Consider the following 19,454-nt stretch of genomic DNA (forward strand, 5'->3'; position numbering starts at 1 on the left):
TCAGTATTATCATCTGTATCCAGATTTCCGACTTGGAAAACTAGGTGAACTTAATTTTAACTTTTTTTAAGTGAATGTGAATTCACTCTGATTTTTAGAATCTTATGTTCCCTTTGCTTGAGAGTATTGTCAGTTTTGCCTTTTGGATAAACTAAGAAGACTGTGTGAAAATGAGAAGCATAGGATTTAGGGTCCATAGGCATGAATCAAGTCCTCTCATTATGTCTGAATCTTGGGAGAGCACTATCTAACTTCTCTAAGCCTCAGTTTTTTCATTTATGAATAATAGATGATGATAGAAATTGTCTCCTTAGTTTTGGAAAGAATGGATAGCAGAATGGCTGTAAAGATGTTACCACATGCCCAGAATATAGTGAATAGTAATGGCAGCTATTACTTTAAATAGTAATCACTGGCATTTCCTTTCCTACCTCCCAGCTGTTACCAGGATGTGAGGGGTTGGTTAGATGATTGGTTGGTTTTGAGGTTTAAGCACTAAAAATAAAAAAGTAATGCACAGAAATACAATTGCACTTTTTCCTAGGTTATATATTCCCAAATGGTAATAATGGTATTGCTAGTAATTAATGAAATCCCTTCAGTCTGAGGTATATGACATTCTGTTTCACCCTTGCATTGGCTGTGAGCTATGTAGAAAGAAGATAATCTAAGATTTATATTGAAAAGAAGGTAACTCAGATGGAAAGGAAGAAAGGGTCAGTGAAGAACACCAATTATAGCCAAGTTCTGACTCCAAAGTTATTCAGTCCAACTAAATTATACTGCTACACATGGATAGATTTGATGGGCCTTTTAAGTGATACTTCGATTCAGTATTGTGCCTTTTAAAATTGCTTTGGGAAAAAACTGGTCTTCAAATTTGTGTCTTCCCCAATCCACATCTTATTCCCCTGGAGGGTTCTTTTTCTTTTCCTACCTTCACTCCCATTCATCTTCCTTGCCACATACTGCAACAAGTACTTTGCTTCGGAGGCACGCTTTATTGGATGCCACATAAAATACCTTTTCATAAGCTTAAAGCTTATTCCCACAGATGTCATGGGAAAGGGACCAATTGCTCTAAGGTTCTTACTTAACTATATTTTCAAAACCCTAATAATACATCTGAGTTTACGGTAACATTTTAAAGTCACTCTTCTCTCTAGCTGGTTTGTCCTGATGTTTCCATTGTGTTTAACTTTTTCTTTTTTAGTGCAATGAGAGTACTACTGACATCATTTTTGTATAATGTTAATCAATGCATTATTTTTGATCACTGGATATGTGCTGAAGTCTCAGGTGCATTGTATATTCCACACTTTCCTTATCTTCCAATCTAGTACCTCTAAAAAGAAGGAAATGTTAATGTAGTTTTAGCCCCTTTCTTTTTCCAAATGCACCTATTTAATGCCAGTTATTTTTGCAACTAAGTATTTTAATACAAATAATCTTCTCTCCTAGTCTCTACAGAGAAATCTGGCCTTGTATTCCCATTGTCATCACTGGGGCAGCATACTCCTTCCAGTGAAATACACGGATCCTTCTTTAGCCTTGTCTACTAATGTTAGAGAATATTCAATATGGGCTAATTTATTTTTACAAATGCCTTACCTTTTGTACAGTTGATTTTGCTATTGGTACCCTATTATCTCTGAGCAAAATTGTGCTACTTGTACCATTTGCTCCCCAAAGAACTCTGTAGTGATTTTGTTCAAAAATTCTGTAGACAGTATTGTGTACATTTTACAGAATATTTAAAAATTACACTTTCTGCTTCAAATGATTCATTATGAATAAATCAGAGTTCCTTTTGCACATTACAAACATACAATCTTACACTTAGCTTTACCATTAAAATAGTATGGTATTATTGATAGTTGCTTTTTACATTTCCCAATTATTTTCAATGAATAGTTTTGGTTAAGGACTCCCCTATGGCTCTTATCTCTAAACCGGAAGGCAATTTCGTGGCAGTTCTATTGCACTAGATTAGCCATTTCTTTGATCATCTCCCAACCCGCACATGTATGGAATGGTTGAACTACTGCTCTCAATACAGTTTTAAAAATGAATCTGATATTTAAACCCTGAGAGAGATATTAACCATAATGACACTTGAATGTTATTAGCCATCTTTCGTCCTGCCTGAGTATCTTCTGCTCTGCCCAGTTTACTAATACACCAGACTCCTTTGAACTAGGATAACTTTTTGATAAGTTTGGACTGAAGAAATCTACCAGTTTCCAGAGACTATTCCATAACAGGAATGATTGGGTAAACCAGTGTTGGCATTTAGTTCAGTCTATTTCCCAGCTTAAAGTAGATAATACCAGTTTGCATGTATGTCTAGTTTTATTTAATCTTTTAAAAAGTGTTTAATACAGTCATGCTTGATGATGCAGAAGAATACCTAAAGGCTGGTATTAAGATATGTTTCTGATCCTCTGAAAAGCTTTTCTGACCCAGTAGGCTGTGAACATTCACAATAGCCCTGGAGGCAATCCTCCATGTGTTACTGCGGGTTGATAACTGCACCTGGATTATTCGTAGCAGAGAAAATTTGCAGTGTGCTCCACAATAGTCCAGCCAGTGGATTAGTATGAGATAAGAATCATCTGGTAAACAATAGAGAGGATAAACCAGCCCACATAATAAAATACTTCATATAAAGACCTTCATTAATAACACTGATATAATCACATTTGAATCCTTTGCTGAAGCAATCTCAAATTATGTAGATGGAATAAGATGAAAAAGAGCAAGTAAAAATCATCTGCAACTTAAAATTATACTTTGTGTGTGCATAATATCCTTCTGTTCAAATTCCTATTACAAAAAGCATGGGCTTAGAGCCTATGAATTATGAATTCAGAAAATTGGATTATTTAATTTAAATAAAATATACAACCAATTTATTTGCAATGTGAGATAATTGTGGATAAAAAGTAGTGTTGCTACTCCTCATTTCTAATCACGTTGGCATAAAGGCACAAAATTAAAATGTGTCTTTGTACTTAAGGAAACAAGCATATCTACTTGGTTTAGATATATTTATAATTTATAAATTATAATATGAAGGTTTTTAAACATAAATAAACGTGTCCTAAAATGTAGTATTTTTCAAGTAAACTTTTATGGTGAGATAATTATAGATCACATGCAATTATATGAAATAAAATGAGAGATCCTGTGTACACTTTACCCAGTTTCTCCAAATAGTATTACATTACAAAAATTAGTACAGCTTCACTTTTGGGATCTGGGTATTGATACAGTCAAGACACAGAACAGTTTCATCACCACAAGGATCCCGTATGTTGCCTTTTTATGGCCACATCCACTTCCTTCTAACCTACCCTCTTTAGTCCCTGGAAACCACCAACCTGTTCTCAATTTCTACAATTTTATTATGTCAAGAACGTTCTATAACTAGAATCGTATAACATACAACCTTTTTGGGTTGGCTTTTTTTCACTCACCTCAATTCTATGGAAATTCATGCAGGTTGTTGCATGTATCAGTCATCCCTTCCTTTTTCTTGCTGAGTAATATTTCATGGTATGGATGTACCACAGTTTGTTTAACTATTAACCCACAGAACGACATTGGGGTTGCGCCCACCTTGGGGCTATTATGAATAGCGATGTTATACATATTAGTGTACAGGTTTTTGTGAGAACATGTTTTTATTTCTCTGAGATAAAATTGCACTCCTGGGTAGGAGTGCAATTGCTGGATCATATGGTAGTTGTGTGTTTAGTTTGTAAAGAAACCTCCAAACTGTTTTCCAGAATGGCTGTACATAAATGTTTCCCTGTTTCTGCTTTCAAGATATCTGTTTTTGGGTTTCCTAAGTTTGACTGTCATGCATCTTGCCATGAATTTCTTTAGATTTATACTGTTTGTGATTCACTAAGCTTTTTGAATTAGTAAGTTTGTGTCCTTTGCCACATTTCAGAAGTTTTCAGTCATTATTTCTTTGAAGACTTTTTCAGTGCTGACCTATTTCTCCTTTCCCTTCAGGACTCCAGTGGGGGAAAAAAAAGTTGGATGTTTTGTTAGTTCCATGAGTCTCTGAGGCTGTGTGCATGTTTTCCAGTTTACTTTGTCTCTGTTGCTTAGTTTAGGTAATTTCTATTGTTCTTTCTTCAAGTTCACTGATTCTTTCCTCTGTCCCCTCCACATTTTTCAGTTCTAAGTTTTCAGTTTGGTTCTTCCTTATATATTCTATTTCTTTGCTGAGACCTTCTAATTTTTTAATTTATTTCAGGCATGTTTGTAATTGCTTATTGGAGCATTTTTGTGATCTCTACTCCAAAATATGTGTCAGAAAATCTTAACATCTCTATCACCTCTGTGGTTAGGTTACATTGGCTGTCTTTTCATTCAGTTTGAGGCCATCCTCATTGTTGGCATGATTAGTAATTTTTAATTGAAACATGGACATTTGGGGTATTATGCTATGAGACCCTAGATCTTAATTAAACCTTTAATTTTAGCTGATTCCTCTGATGCTGTTTTGATTGGAGAAGGAGGGATGCTGACTTATTTCTGCCAACCGGGGATAGAAGTCCAGGGTTCCCACTTAGCCTCCATTGAGACTCAAGGTGGGAAGGGCTTTTCATTAAGTTTGGGAGGCTGTGGAAGGTCCTGCTCCCCACTAGCCTCTGACTGATAGCTCCATATCTGGCAAGAGCCTTATTACTGCTCCAAGGTGGCTTTCACTGATGCCACGGGGGTGGCGGACTGGCCTCAGTACTGCTGGGCATTGGTAAAAGTCCTGATCTTCTACTAAGCTTCCACTGACATCACCCCAGTGGGGAGAAGAGAGCGTCTGCCTTGTTACTGGAGAGTGAGGCTAAAAGTCTGGATTACTCATGAGGCAGCGGGGAAGTCTTGGCTCCCTACTCTTTGTTGCTGTGGTTGGGGAGTGGGGCTACAATTTTTGTGTTTTTGTTATGTTTTGTTCTGTTTTCTATGGTGTTGGCTAAAACAAAGAGGTACTATCATTGTAAAACTTTCTGTCTTGCTGGGCTGCCTTTTCCCTTTTCTCTGGTCTTTTGGCTAGAGACAGCAAATGTTTACTGGGGCTTTTAAAAAATCTGTACCTGTTGGCATTTCAGAGTTATAGGCTTCTTCAGCTCCAAGTAAGTCTGGTGTATATGAAATAATAATAATAATAATAATGGAATTCACCCTCATGTACTTTCTTGAGTACGAAAGGCCATAGCTGGTCTGCCTCAAAGTCTTCTTGTGATTGTTATATATATAATGTTCAGAGTTTTTAGTTGTACTTAATAGGAAAGATAGGGAAAGGTATCCCTCCCATTACTCCAACTTCCCAGAAACTGAAATCCAGAATGTAATAGATTAAACACTAAGGTTGCTATATTTTCAATTATTACAATTAAATCTTTTAAAATACTTATCAAAAGGCTTTGGTTTCATTTTTTCTATTAGCTTCTAAGTGAATTTCTGGGACATACAATCATAATTTGGTTTGTGGATACAAAAAAGAATTTTAATCTGATTTAGTTATAGAGAGAAAATAACATTTCCTTCCAGTCAGTAATAATATCAAGATGATATGTAATTCCTTATCAGGTGAATTAGAAGTGAACAAATCACATTAGATACATGAAGGTGAAAAGATAAATAAAAATTAAAAAAAATTATACTTAGCTCTGCTTTGAATGACAAAGACTAAAACAACTAGAATATTTTATTTCTTTCACTAGTGAATAATTGTGTGTTTGCCTAGGATAATGCCACAGGTGCCTTCCATTATTATTCTAAGCATCTTTAAATAAGGAACAAAATAAAATTATTTTCTTTCAATTGCAGATGCTCACATCTACTCTAACAACATGAGCCTCTATTATCTGCTTTGTGCCCCGTTACTTCCCCTTATACAGCCCAAGCTTCTCTGAACTGGGCCACTTCCTCCTCCCTAAATATATCTATTTCTTCCCAGCTCTAGTCTAAACTCCGCTTGGAAGATGTACTCTCCATCTCTCCGTACCCCTCTTTATTCCCTTTCAAGCCCTCCCACCTCTCAAGGTCTATCTCAAAATTGCCGAGCACTAACCTACTCTGAGAATGGATTACCAGTTCTTGGAGGAAGCAGCACCTTTATTTAGCCTTAAAGAATGAGTTAGTATCTATTAGTTGTTTTTCCTGACGGATATTAACTCATTCTTTAAGACCAGCTTAATACCTGGTAGATGAAATAACCTGTTCAACAAACCCCCATGACACAAGTTTACCTGTATAACAAACCTACATATGAACCCTAGAACTTAAAATAAAAGTGAAATAAAAAATTAAAAAGAAGACCTGGGAAGTAAGCCGGCAGTACTGCCATGTAAAGCTTTATATCCAGCTTAGCAACTCAGGACTCTTTTCAAAAACAAATGCAAAAAAAGAATGAGTTAGAATTACACATTACTGGAGGTGCAAGGCTGAGTAGGGAGGGGAAGGAAGAGGTACAGGGCATTAGCCTTCTTTGTTGGCAGACTGGGAAAATGAGTTAAGGAACAGACAACGAAAGCTACCTGATAGATGTCAGCAAGCTACCAACAGCTTTCTACTGACATCAATTCTGACAAGGATTGGTGAGAAATGAGGCTAGACAAGAAGTCAAGTAACACATCAGGAAAGATATGGACCCATGAAAAATGTTATACTTTTGTAGGGGGTGCTCCTTCAGCTTATTGTGTAGAAAAATGGCATAGTTCCATTGGCAATCTGACACACTGGAGGCCCACTGATTATGGCCCTAATCTGATCTTCACAGCTTTGCTTCCATTGCTGTAGTATGAAGTCCCCAAACTCTCGTCAGATGTAACTACTGGCTCTTACCTAAACACAACCCCTATCTTCCCTGCTTGATAATCTCACTCTGGAAAAGCAAATACCATTTTGCCTGTCGTCTGCAAAAATACATATAATGCTCTTCCAAGGGTGTTTGTGAGGATTAATGGGCTAATACATGAAAGTGTCCAGTCTACTGTTTGTTGTCATTAGGAATACAATTTTCTTCCTTCTTTCTGAAGATTTACCCAAATCTACTTCAAATTACAGTTATATGAATACCTGCTACAAAATTGCAGACTCCTTAAAGCTAGGACTATATTTCAAATGGTGGCTCTAACCAGGGGAAATTTTGCCTTTTTGAGGGCATGTGACAATGTCTAGAGATTTTTTTATTGCCTCAATTGTTGACAGTCTCGATTGTAGGATGTTATTGTTTAAACATTGACAACACATAACAGCCTCAATAAAAAAGTACTTCCCAACCCAAAATGTCACTGGTGACTAGAACTCTGCTTTAGTTCATCATTGTAGCCCAGGTAGCAATTAGCAGAGTTGCATATTATAGGAGATTGGATTCGTCTGTTCTCACACTGCTAATAAAGACATACCCGAGACTGGGTAATTTAAAAAGGAAAGAAGTTAAATTGACTCACAGTTCAGCATGGCTGAGGAGGTCTCAGGAAATTTACAATCAAGACAGAAGGGGAAGCAAAGACCTTCTTCACATGGTGGCAGCAAGGAGAAGAATGAGAGCAAAGGAGGAGAAAAGTCCCTTGTAGAATCATCAGATCTTTTGAGAACTCACACACTGTCATGAGAACAGCATGAAGGTAACTGCTCCCATGATTCAATTACCTCCCACTGGGTCCCTCCCACAACACATGGGGATTATGGGAACTACAATTCAAGATGAGATTTGGGTGAGGACACAGCCAAACCATATCAGAGACATTCAGAATTGTGGGAAATAATTTGAAACCTCTTTCTATAGGTAAATTTTATAAATTGCCACTGGGGAGGTAAAATTAAACTAGAAATTTTTATTGTGTAGGGTAATTGGAAGATAGCAGAGTTTTTGAATCTTGGTTAATTTGGGGGACACAAATTTCCATTTGTAGTTAGAGGTGACCAACTTAAAAGCTAAAGTTCTCTTAATCAGCAAGCTTTTGTAACAAAATGCAGCAGGATTTACTTTTATATCAAAGGAGCTCCCCAGATAGTTAAAGAATGAAAATGAATATAATTAAAAGATCACTGGTAAGCAGAATGCAGAGCAGTGCCTTAGCTGCATTCTGGGAGAGTGCACTTAATAATCAAGAATCTAGTGACACTTTAATGAGAAGTTTAAACTTATTGGCCATGAATCTCAGAATGTATTGATTCTTGTTACCTAGATTTTCATTTCAAAGAAATGAATTGATGAGTAAGAATTTTTTTAAAACAGTTTGTAATTAGGACAAATTGCTTTACAAATAATTAATAAGCATTTAACACTGAAAAGAAGAGGAAAACTATTGATAAACCTGTAACATTTAGCCACATATAGTAAGAACTCAATGTGGAGGAAGAGGTGAAGCTATAAGCAATACCAAGGGGATTTAACCAAACCCACAGGCTCTTTACCTAGACACAGCCAGATCCAAGTACCAATGACAAGCACCCATGGGACTGGCTCACTCCATAAAAAGAGCATTTTCATGGGTCCTGGTGGATAAAAGATCAAGATGTGTTAATGTAGTCTCTATTTTTCCAGTACCATGAAAATGCTTGAGTTTGAACAAATCAAAATCTTTGCTAAACAGGAAAATAACAGGAAAATAACAGGAAAATAGGAGACATTGGTTTTTAATTAGTACTCGAACTCCAAAAATAAGTCCCATAAAAACAAAGACCTTGATGACTCTATTATATAAAGAAGTGGTTCTTACTATCACTATCTTATTGCCAATATCTCCGTATAATTCAAAGAGAAACATGCTGATTTGATGAGTTTTCTAAAATATTTTTTAAAAATAAAACTCATTCTTCTGATATAGCATCAGTGGTATTTATTTTTGACTCTCTATGATGTGTACTGGTACACATACTACAGTTGGCGGTAGAGAGGGCAGGGGGTATGCCTTCCCTCTCCTCCAGGATCTAAAAACAAAAGCGTTTGAAGACTATATTGCATAAGTCTTCTTCCTTCAACTCTGCCTCCCTAGTGTGGTCACTGGGGCTTCCTGTATTGTCCAGGAATGACTACTGTTTTATCCTATGCCAGTTCTTTTTGGAAGATAGCTAGAATCTGCCAGAACGTGCTTTCTCTCTCAAATCCAAATTAGGGACTTAAAAGTTTCTTTTCACCAGAGGCCACTTTGATTCCTAACAGTTCTGCACTCATTAAATACCTATTAGTGTACCCTTTGACTTAAAATGTTCCACTCACATCCTCCAGAAGATCACTATCTGTCATCTAATGAAAAACAACTTCATTAGGCTTGTCGTGGCAGTTCCTTTTTTTCCCATGCTTTCGCTTCCTGATTGAAGACTGCAGCTTTTCCTAATGTTTTCTTCCCCACACTAAATATTATTATGTGGGGTCGGTCCTCAGCCAGATCAATGCCTGTCTGAAATGTCATTGTGAATAATCTTCATCACTGTTTTGAGGACATACCTTTAAGGATTCCTCCAAACTAGATCAATTTGCAAAAAAAAGAAAACAAATAGCTTTCCACTTATCCAGAAATTATATTTGTTTCTTTTGGCTAGTGCTCATAAGTTGACTAAGTAAATATTGTACTAATAGGAAGGAATACAAAAACACCCAATCTGAGAAAATAGAGAGATCAAATGACTTTACTGTGCTCCTTTACAAGCACACAGATCTTTTTGTAGTGTTTCAGAAAAGACGATGTGATGTGTGTAATGCCATATTCAATGCATTTTGATGATACTCCCTACTTACAGGTGTCCATCTCATCATTTCTCTGTAACATATTGTCTTAATTATACTCGGTATGCCCTGGCTCCTGTTACAGATCTGCATTTTCCTTACAAAGAACCCATGCAACAAACCACAGAAACACCTTAATGTTTTTCCCTCAAAGCATTTTTCTGATGGTCTGTGGGAGTCCAAGTTTTAGAATCTTAGGCTATGAGCCAATGAAAAGTAAACTAGAAGTTGATTGGCACAAATGCAAATGTGAATCCATTAGTGAATGGTTATAAGTCTTTTTCTGTATTGAAAATAGTTTGTTTTAGATTGCCTGGCAATTATCAAATCTTACACAAAAAAGCAGGTCAGAGAAAAACAGAGTAATATATTTATTTACAACACAGATGAGCATCATTTGAATCAGGAATCCACACTGGAGTCAAGATCCAGTCCAATGAGCCATGTTGGAGCCCTAAGTCTGGTTGTAAACTGCCTGACTTTGAAAAGCCACTCCCCAGTGAGGTTTGGTTTTGGTGCCTTTGTCTGATGTCTAAAGCATCTCTGTTTTGTTTCAGCTGGCAGGTTTCATCTACGCCTGTTATGTTGTGAAATGTATAACTGAAGAAGAGGACAGCTGTAAGTATTAAAGCTCTATTCTGTTTCTTTCAAGTTCAAAGAATCTTCTTTACTGCCTCCTACTTAGCCTTCCTATTCCTCAGACAAGATCCCACAACACAGCATTAGAATGGAAAATAAGCCTTTTGTGCCCATCAGACTAAAGTGTTTCTCATAACAGTAGCCAGCAAATTGAAGAATGGAGAAGCACCCATTCTGAAAACATAACTTCTTTCTTTTCATTGAAGGCCTTTTAAAAACGTTTCCTCTTATAAACAATTCTAGTACGGAACAGAGAGGAGAGATTGGAGATGGAAATGATTTTAAAATGTGGCTAACTTGACCACTCTCTTTTTATGATCCCTTTATTAGGTATTGATAACTAACCAGTTTTACCCAAGACCACAAATCCCCAAAATCAACAATTTGTAATAATTCCTAAGATTCTTATAAAAACTGACTTCAGATTAATTCAGAGAATTTGTCTTTGGGAAATCAAATATCCATCTGTCCTTTTTGTTCCTACTATTTGATACAAATGGCTAGAACTCTAACTATGTCAAAGTCTCAACATTGAGACACATTGCTTGATCCAGAGTTGAGATCACAGTACCCTCTTACAATCCTCCCAGTGGCTCTGTTGTTCTCTGCTCTCTGAAACATGGAGGGTAAAAGGTTTCATTCCATCCCTGCCCCTAAGGATCTAAAATAGGAGAACTGGGGAAAGTACTTCTATTCTCTGTGGGTACTATCATGGATAATTGCCTACAGAGTTACATTTACACTGAGGAAAAATCAGAATTGGGAATCATTTTTCTTGGTTTCAAAAAATATTTATAATGTTGGGTTGTTGAAACAGTAAGGAAAGAGGAAGGTGAGAATATGATGATTTGAGGAAAACATGCAAAGATAAATATACGTTTCTTCTTCCCTTTCCAATTATACTGGAAAGGAAGAGGCAATATCAAGTGATTAATGTAGAAGAGGCACTTTTCAATTGTACTCATACATGATATAAAATCAGAAGTATACAGTATATAATTTATTTATTTCATATATAAAAGGAAATAATGGTCTTTTCACTAAATAAGCATTTGTAAAATATTCCTCAGCGTTTCGAGTGCTATGTCAGCCTTTGGAGATTTTACGATGAGTCATACACAATATTTTACTTGTAGGAACTTGCCAAATAGTAGGGTAAAACAAACATATGAGCAAATAAGTATGAAACTGTATAGTGCATGCTGTGGGTAAAGAGAAGAAAGAGATCAGGAGAAGGTTCAAAGAGAACACTTTTGAGCTTGATCTAGAAAGATGAATAGATCTTTATTGTGTAGCTGGTATGGAAGTGAGGGGTGGTCCCAGGCAAAAGGTGAAAAAGCATATCACGGCCAGATTAATGTGACTGAATTTGTTTCCTGTGCTACAGGTAGAGAGCTGGAGAAAATTGGAAAAACAAGTATGGATGAGATAGTTGAAAAATGGGTATGAAAGATTAAGGAGTTTGGGCTTTATGTAATAAAATCACAGATGAAAGGGCAGGTAGCTTATAAAAAGAGATTAACATAATCAAAAATGTACTTTAGAAAAAATACATTAGCATCATTATAAAGAAGAGACTCAAGAGGAGGAAAGATTAGGGAAAAGAACTAGTTAAGACACCATGAAAGTGAGACATGAGATAATGTGAATCTGGACAAGGATCAGTATTGGAGATAGAGAGAGTAGATGTGCCATGAGACAAGCCGAAATGACACGATTAGTGGGCAATGGTGGGTACTGTGATAAGGGAAAAGGAGGAGACTGTTAGATTCCTGGGTGTCTGATGCAAGTGAATGGGTAGATGGAATTGCCACTTGCGAATAAAAATGGGAATAAGATCACTAGTTCAGTTTGCACAGGTTGAGTTTGAGGTACCTAGCGCCTATACAAGAGAAGACATCCAGTAAGCACTTGTCTTATACAGAAAAGATTTATTCAAAGATTAGGAAGGGCAAAATATATATGGATTTTAAAATGTGTGGACCAAACATACTATGTAAGTTTATTGAGATATTACCATTCGGTGTCTGTGTACCAAATCCCTGATGAAGGGGAAGTCCCCACTTAATTTTCATATGAAAGTTGGGCTTTCTCTGGGCTATGTTGTTTGATTTCATTTCACAATGATAGCAGTGTGTTTTTATCTTCAGACAATACTTACTGACATACCATGTCTCCTACATGCATAATCAGTATTTCAGCAGAATAGCACCTCTCAAAGGAAATCTCAGAAATGCTAGTTCCACAAGACATACTGCTCAAAAAAAAAAAAAAAGATTCCAAAGCCAAGTAAGTTTGACACTGAAAATTTAGAATGCACATTTATATATTAACATTTCTGAGAGTACTGCCAGAAAGAAGTATGAACTTTTTTTGTTTTCTAACCCACAGTTTTGTTTTAATCATATTACCTTGAGGCCAGACACAGATCAAAGAGAAAAACCAGCAAGAGTTCTACGGCTTGGTTATATCCACAGTTCCCCAGGGAGAATACCACCTACCCCACAGGGGAAGGAGTGGGGTCAGCCATGAGGCAGAGAGAGAGAGGAATCTTTAGTTTGAGTCCTACAAGAAGAAATGGATGAGGCAGGGTAGGAAGGCTTATTAGGGTAGGTTAGCTATGTTGCAAAGTGGTGGCCCATGAAATTGATGTTCACTGTGACTATTAATGCATAGGTTTAGGGCTATCTAAAGTCTCCACATGTTTTCTGGGGATGAGCCAAGGCTTACTTGGAAACAGCTAGTGGTCATTTTGTAGATGTTAAAGCATCAATTTATAGAAATTAAAAGTATGGTTAATGCAAGTCTTCCAAAATATTTGAACACAAGACTCCTGTTTTTCATCAACCCCCACCCCCCGCCCCTGACCCGGCCACCTCCAAAAAAAAGCACTTAATATTCTGGAGAATTCTTCTAAGGGAATTCTTCCCTAAATCAAGTTTTGGCCAAAGCAATGTAAATTCAAGGAGATTCAAAGTCACCAATATCTGCTGAAAGATCAAGTTATCTCTCAATCATCTAACAAGACTTTTTCTCCCAAAAGACTCCAAAAAATAACATATATGTTTTTATGTGTATCTTGACCACACACCACATCTGCCTTTATTAATCCAAAACACAAGCAGACTTCTCAAAGACACGTTTTATCATGTTAGTCTTATTGCTCAGTGGGCAAAATATGAACTCTTTTTTAAATTTTTATATACAAGTAGACTGACACTTGCCTCAGATGTTCATGGGACTAGTAAACAGGTGGGAGGAGATGTTCATTTGGGCTGGCTGGCTGTCCAGTGGTCTTTAGTGACTTTCGGTCAGGTTCATTTACTTGTAGTCATTCACACCTAGACAGTTATGAGTATCTTTTTGGTAACAATGCTTTGGGTTGATATTTTCTATATATAATCACTTGCCTGATGTTTATCCTCAGACACTGCCTGGACATATGACTTCCAATCCATAGAATAAAAAAGGTTTGACATTTCTGTATCATTTTGGTAATTATATTACACAAAATTATCCTGATCCTTAAAAAGTTTGGTGAAAGATTAAAATAAAACCACTCTCAAGCAAACCCTGAAACATGGGAGGGGTTTAATGTACATGTAAACACTGAGAGGGTCTCTATGTGCCTATTTTTGCCCACTGTGGATTTGCAATAATGCATCATCATTTGCAATGAAACAGTGGCAGGAGTAGGTGCTAGCTACCTGCTTGCCAAATTGGTTAAGTTTCCATTACTAAGAGCCTTATGAGGAACAGAGGACAGCTTTGGCTCTGTAGCTTGTGCTTAGAATGGCTGTGGAGATAAGGGCCCAATGACGGCAACTGGACAAAATGTTCTTGAAGTCAATTAAAAGCTAATCAGTTATGTGCTCAGTTCTGATACCTCAGCCTCACAGCAACAGATGTATCCATAAAACTTCAGAGGAAAGAGGCAGAAACCTCCAGGAAGCAATGGAGAGGGTTCGAGCTCAATGAGCAAAGACTCAAGCCTAGACTCAATGAAATAGCAATAAATCATCATTGAAACAGAGAGTTAGGCTCATGAACATCAAATGCTTGAGAACTTTTATCCCTTATGTATCCCTTTAAGCAGTATCTCATTACTCTTCTAGGGCCCAGTTTGACTGATATTTATAGAGATACTGTTTTAGTTCCTTTGGGGTACTATAGCAACATATTATATGTAGGGTGGCTTATAAATGACACAAATTTATTTCTCACAGTTTTGGGGGCTGGAAAGTCCATCAAGGCACCAGCAGATATGGCTTCTAGTGAGGGCTGGTTTCCTTGCTCATAGGTGATACCTTCTTGCTGTAGCCTCACATGCGGAAAAGAGGCAAGGCAGCCCCCTGGGGCCTCTTTTAGAAGGTCACTAATCCCATTTCTGAGGGCTCCACTGTCATGACATAACCACCTCCTACAGGCCCTACATCCTAACACCATTACATTGGTGATTATGTTTCAAAATATGAATTGGGGAGGGACACTAACATTTACATCATAGCAGACACTATATTGCAAGGGTTTTTGTCTTTTTCCATTGAAAAAAATCAGGACCTTGAAGTTTACGTCTCTGACCCTTTAGTTATCTAAGCCAGAGCCACAGCTTGGCAGGCCAGCTGGTTGTGCAAACTCACAGGGTGCCACTGCCATCTGCTGTGCCTACCAGGAGATGACAGCAACCCTCAGAGCAGAGATCCCAAATTAGATGTGACACTCCTTCCCCCATGAATTAGTTAGCTAGGAATGCCATAAAAACACACCACAGACATAGTGGCTTAAACAACAGAAATTTGCTTTCCAAACTCTAGGTGTTAGAAACCACAGGTTTGGTTTATCCTGAGGCCTCTGTCTTTGCCTTGTAGATGGCACTTTCTGTTGGATTAGGGCCCTATCCTTATGACCCCATTTAACCTTCATTACCTCTTCAAAGGGCCAATTTCCAAATATAGTCAGGCACATTAGGAGTTAGGCCTTCAACATATGAATTTGAGGGGGATCACAATTCAGTCCACATCCAAATACACACACACGCGCGCACACACCCTCCACGTGTGTCCTGGACACTTGAAAATATCTGTGGAGCACAGATTGAGGACAGATGCAGCTCACTGGCCCATCAGATGCCTGTGGGTAAGAGGCTTCAGGGCTGTGTTGCTGCCAGGCCAGCTCCATACTCACTGCCACCAGGCAGGAATTCCCGCTCGGGATCTCCTACTGTGGGGTGATCTGCCTCTAGATGAGTAGCTTCTCCCCAGGATAAAAGCTGAGGCCCCTGCTCTAGAGGATGTGGCTTGACCTTCGAACCCTATTTGAGTGGGCCACCTTCACAACATACTTTTATATATTTGTTCATGAAAAGGCAGCGATACATCTTGGGAGAAAAGGCTTTCTCCAGGAAAGCAGGCATCTCGCTGTGCTGTCTTTGTGGCAGGGCTCTCTGCTGTGTCATCTGTCACCAGCCATGCAGAGTTTTCCTTACGGCCTCCCGTCTTCTATTCCCCTCTACTTGTTTTCTTTTACACTATTCTGTAAAGAAAGAAAACGTTTGGAGATTCCTGGTCGGGTGTGCCTTTTATTATAAATGTGGCTCTTCTGTCTCACTTCATCCTCGGTTTTTCCCCACTGCAGTGGGATGTCCACTCACAGTGATAGAATCAGGAATTGTCTTCAGTGCTTTATTAGCAGTTAGATGTGGCAATTAAAAGGAAGCCATGCAGCCATGGAAAATATTGCTAATCCATGATAGCAAAAAAAAAAAAAAAAAAAAAAAAAAAAAATCATCGTATGACTTCTCAATTTTTATTATGTATTCTTGTAAATCATTGGCTTAATAGTTAAACTAAAACTAAACGTTGGTCCTCTAGCAAATGGGTTCATTTTACTAAGTAGTCATTTTCTTTGCTCAAAGAGATTCAATGTATTTGCAAATGTTTAATGTTGAAATCATCTGGAGAGAGACACGGAATATCATTTAAAAAATAATATCCTAAGGGACTTATTTTGAAATCAATGCAGAAAAATGAATTCAAGATGCTTAAACTTGGAGTTAGACACATGCACATTGACACCAACCAAGCACAAATGTGTCAAAACCTGTCCTGAATTCCTCAAAATCAACTGGCCTTGGGATAAAAGTCGCAATCAATTTATTGAATCTTTCATTTGAAAAGAAAACCACAGGAAATTATTCACTTCTCTGGGGCTAATAATTTTCTGTTATTTTTGTTTGATTTTTCTTCTAAAGCCTGCTGGCCTACACTTCTGTGTATTGAATTCCATTCTGTATGTTTTATCATTTCTCTAGTTTGTCAGGATCATTGGATTTGAATGCAGTTCTTTGAGCACAATCACATACTCTCAACCATGGGGGAGGGTAGACATGGGAGCAGGGAGAACTCTTTCCCCTTGAAAAAAATATTTGTTTCTTCCTGTCTATAAAGGAATGCAGAAAGCATAGACAATACAGATAAATAAAAAAAGGAAAATTAAAATAACCCCATAATTCTGAGTTCTGATACTCAGTTCAAATTTTGGCATATTATGTGCCTGCCTGCCTGCCTTCTTACCTGCCTGCCTGCCTTCCTTCCTTCCTTCCTTCCTTCCTTCCTCTCTTCCCTTTTTCCTTCCTTTCATACTCTCTTCTTTTCTTCCTTTCTTCTTATCTATTATCTATCTATCTATCTATCTATCTATCTATCTATCTATCTATCTATCGTCTAACTGCATTCCTCCCATCTGATGGTTAGGGCCATATCATACATTCTGTTTGGTAGTCTGAGCTTTCTTTCACGTTTATAAATCACTCTTCAAACATAACCTAAGAGGGGACGATTAGAAGTTCAGAAAAGGTGCCAAGTTCTTGGGTGTCAGGTTGACAGGGAGAGTTGTGAGAAGAATATGTTTATTTTATCTGGCATCATACTGAAGCAATCAAATAAAATGTAGCATAATCTTAGTATCTTACTAATTTATCTTCTCTTTATAACATTTGTCTTATGAATTTGATGGTAACTGACTGAAAAAATTTTGTCCATATCTGCCAGTTTCCCACTAAACCAAAACTTGGTATTTATTTTCTTATCTCTGAACAGGATCACAAAGCCTGAAGACCCAGGCTTTGCACGCCACTAAACTCTCGCTATGCCTACAGAATCCTAGTGGGGCCAAGGTGAGAAAGGTGGCATCTTTCACCTTTCCTTCCCATTCCTCCCTCTGCCCAAAGCACAGAAGTTACTGCATTTATTTAATTTTATATCGTTTTTGTTCTGCTTATGATTTGTTTTGAACTATGAGTTGTACAGGGTTAAAAATGATGGAAACCTGCCTACTGTTCTATTTCAGAACTTTAATTTTATAGGCCCAGAAAGATTAAATGACTTTTCCAAAGCCACTAGCTCATTCATGACCTTCCAACATTCAAATACAGTACACACTGATTCACTCAGGATGGAAGAATAGTAGGAGACACCATCAGGATCCACCCCTGTCTTGTTCCCTGCTGTATCCTTAGCATCTACCATATCCCCAACCTAGAAGAGGACTCAGGAAGTATTTGCAAAATAAATGAATGAATCAATTGGATCTCCACAAACATTCATTGACCTTTATGGAAACTGCCAAGGAAATATGACATCTCCTTAGAATTCAATGTATTCCGAGTAAATGAATAAGTAATTTGAATAACGCACCTGTCATTTTCTAAACAAGAGGAAGAAAGATGTGCTGCCATGTATAAAACTAAGTGATCAACACCTGAGACAGATGCTACATATGAATTTTCCTCCTGTCAATCAAATTCAAGTTCCTATTAGTGACAACAGCATTCTCCAACAGTGATATGTGTAATAATTTTCACATTGTCTCCCCAGATTGGTGAGCACTGGTTTGTTTTTCAGCCTTCTATTAAATTGCTCCCTCTTGTGATCATCTAACAGAAAACACATAAGCTATATCTTTAAATTTGGATATTCAGGTCAAAACTGAGTCTGATTCTTCAACATTCACTTCTTATTTTCTCTCTTTTCTCATAATATCGCCTCCATTATTCTATATTGCTTTTCACTCGTACACATACATACACACACACACACACACACACTATGTTCATCTTTAAATAAATCCGATATTTCCAAGTCAAGAATATGAGGGGAAAGAAGCTGATTCATTCTCTCTCCTCTGTTAATTAAGAACAATCAGAGCTTTGTTTCTACAACACAATATAGAGGTAACAATATTCAGATAAGCAAAGGAGGGCCTTTAACTGGGGTGTAACAACAGAGGTATTTTTTATGCAAAGAATATTTCTGGCAGGGTGAGTTGAAGTTATCCAGCAGATGAAGAATACTGATGTTGTTATAATAGCCTTAATAAAACAGAAACCATGTGACTTGAAGGAGAAGAAAGTAGTGACATTTACAGAAATGAATGAACAAAAACCTTGATTTTGCTGACTCTGCTTCTTCCGGTGGTGCAGACCCCCACAGCCTACCAGCAGTGGGTGTCCTGGACTAGCTTCCTCACCATCTCTCTCTACCTTCTCATGGATAATGACATGAGAAAGAAAGCATTCAAGTAGCAGGAAAGTGGGGTGATTTTTGCAGCAGAATATTGACATACATGCTCACAAAATAAAATCACTGGGATTCTTTAGTCCCATCTCCAAAGAACAAACTGAGAGCAAGACAAAGAGCTGGCACAGGAAAATGAAGTCTCTTTAAAAGCCCTCCAAATCAGAGACATGCTGAGAAGATGACATTCAAAGTTAGGCTCTTGATGAATGATGTTGGCCGGTGCCCACTTCCTTATGCCCGGTTCTGCTTTAGTTTTAGAAGTGGCATCTCATAGAAACAGAAGGCTGTGTTCAGAGGTCTCCTTCTTAACAGCAGGAGGACTAAGAAACACTTAGCCCTGCACTTAGAGATCCTAGATCTCTAAGGATGCCCACCAGGTATGCGGAACGAAAACATCTGAGCAAAGCAGCCTACACCTAGCTACTGAAAGAGAGCCTTGGAAATAAGCGAGCTGGAAGTAAACCCTCAATCCTGTGTGACATTTAAAT

The 19,454-nt window shown here is 37.7% G+C and overlaps 1 protein-coding gene across 7 annotated transcripts in view; it reads left to right on the forward strand.

Moving 5' to 3' along the window:
- NKAIN2 (sodium/potassium transporting ATPase interacting 2) overlaps positions 1 to 19,454 on the forward strand; it is a 1,030,776-nt gene that overhangs the window by 991,091 nt on the left and 20,231 nt on the right. For all 7 annotated transcript variants that reach the window (XR_010116563.1, XR_010116564.1, XR_010116565.1 and 4 more), the window contains one exon: positions 10,309 to 10,369. Coding sequence is in view for 4 of the 7 variants with exons in the window: in XM_055263081.2 (XP_055119056.1) it covers positions 10,309 to 10,369 (61 nt within the window). In the remaining 3 variants the exon portion in view is untranslated. The remainder of the gene's footprint in view (positions 1 to 10,308; positions 10,370 to 19,454) is intronic.

This window comes from Symphalangus syndactylus, chromosome 2, assembly GCF_028878055.3.
Source record: "Symphalangus syndactylus isolate Jambi chromosome 2, NHGRI_mSymSyn1-v2.1_pri, whole genome shotgun sequence".
NCBI lineage: Eukaryota > Metazoa > Chordata > Mammalia > Primates > Hylobatidae > Symphalangus > Symphalangus syndactylus.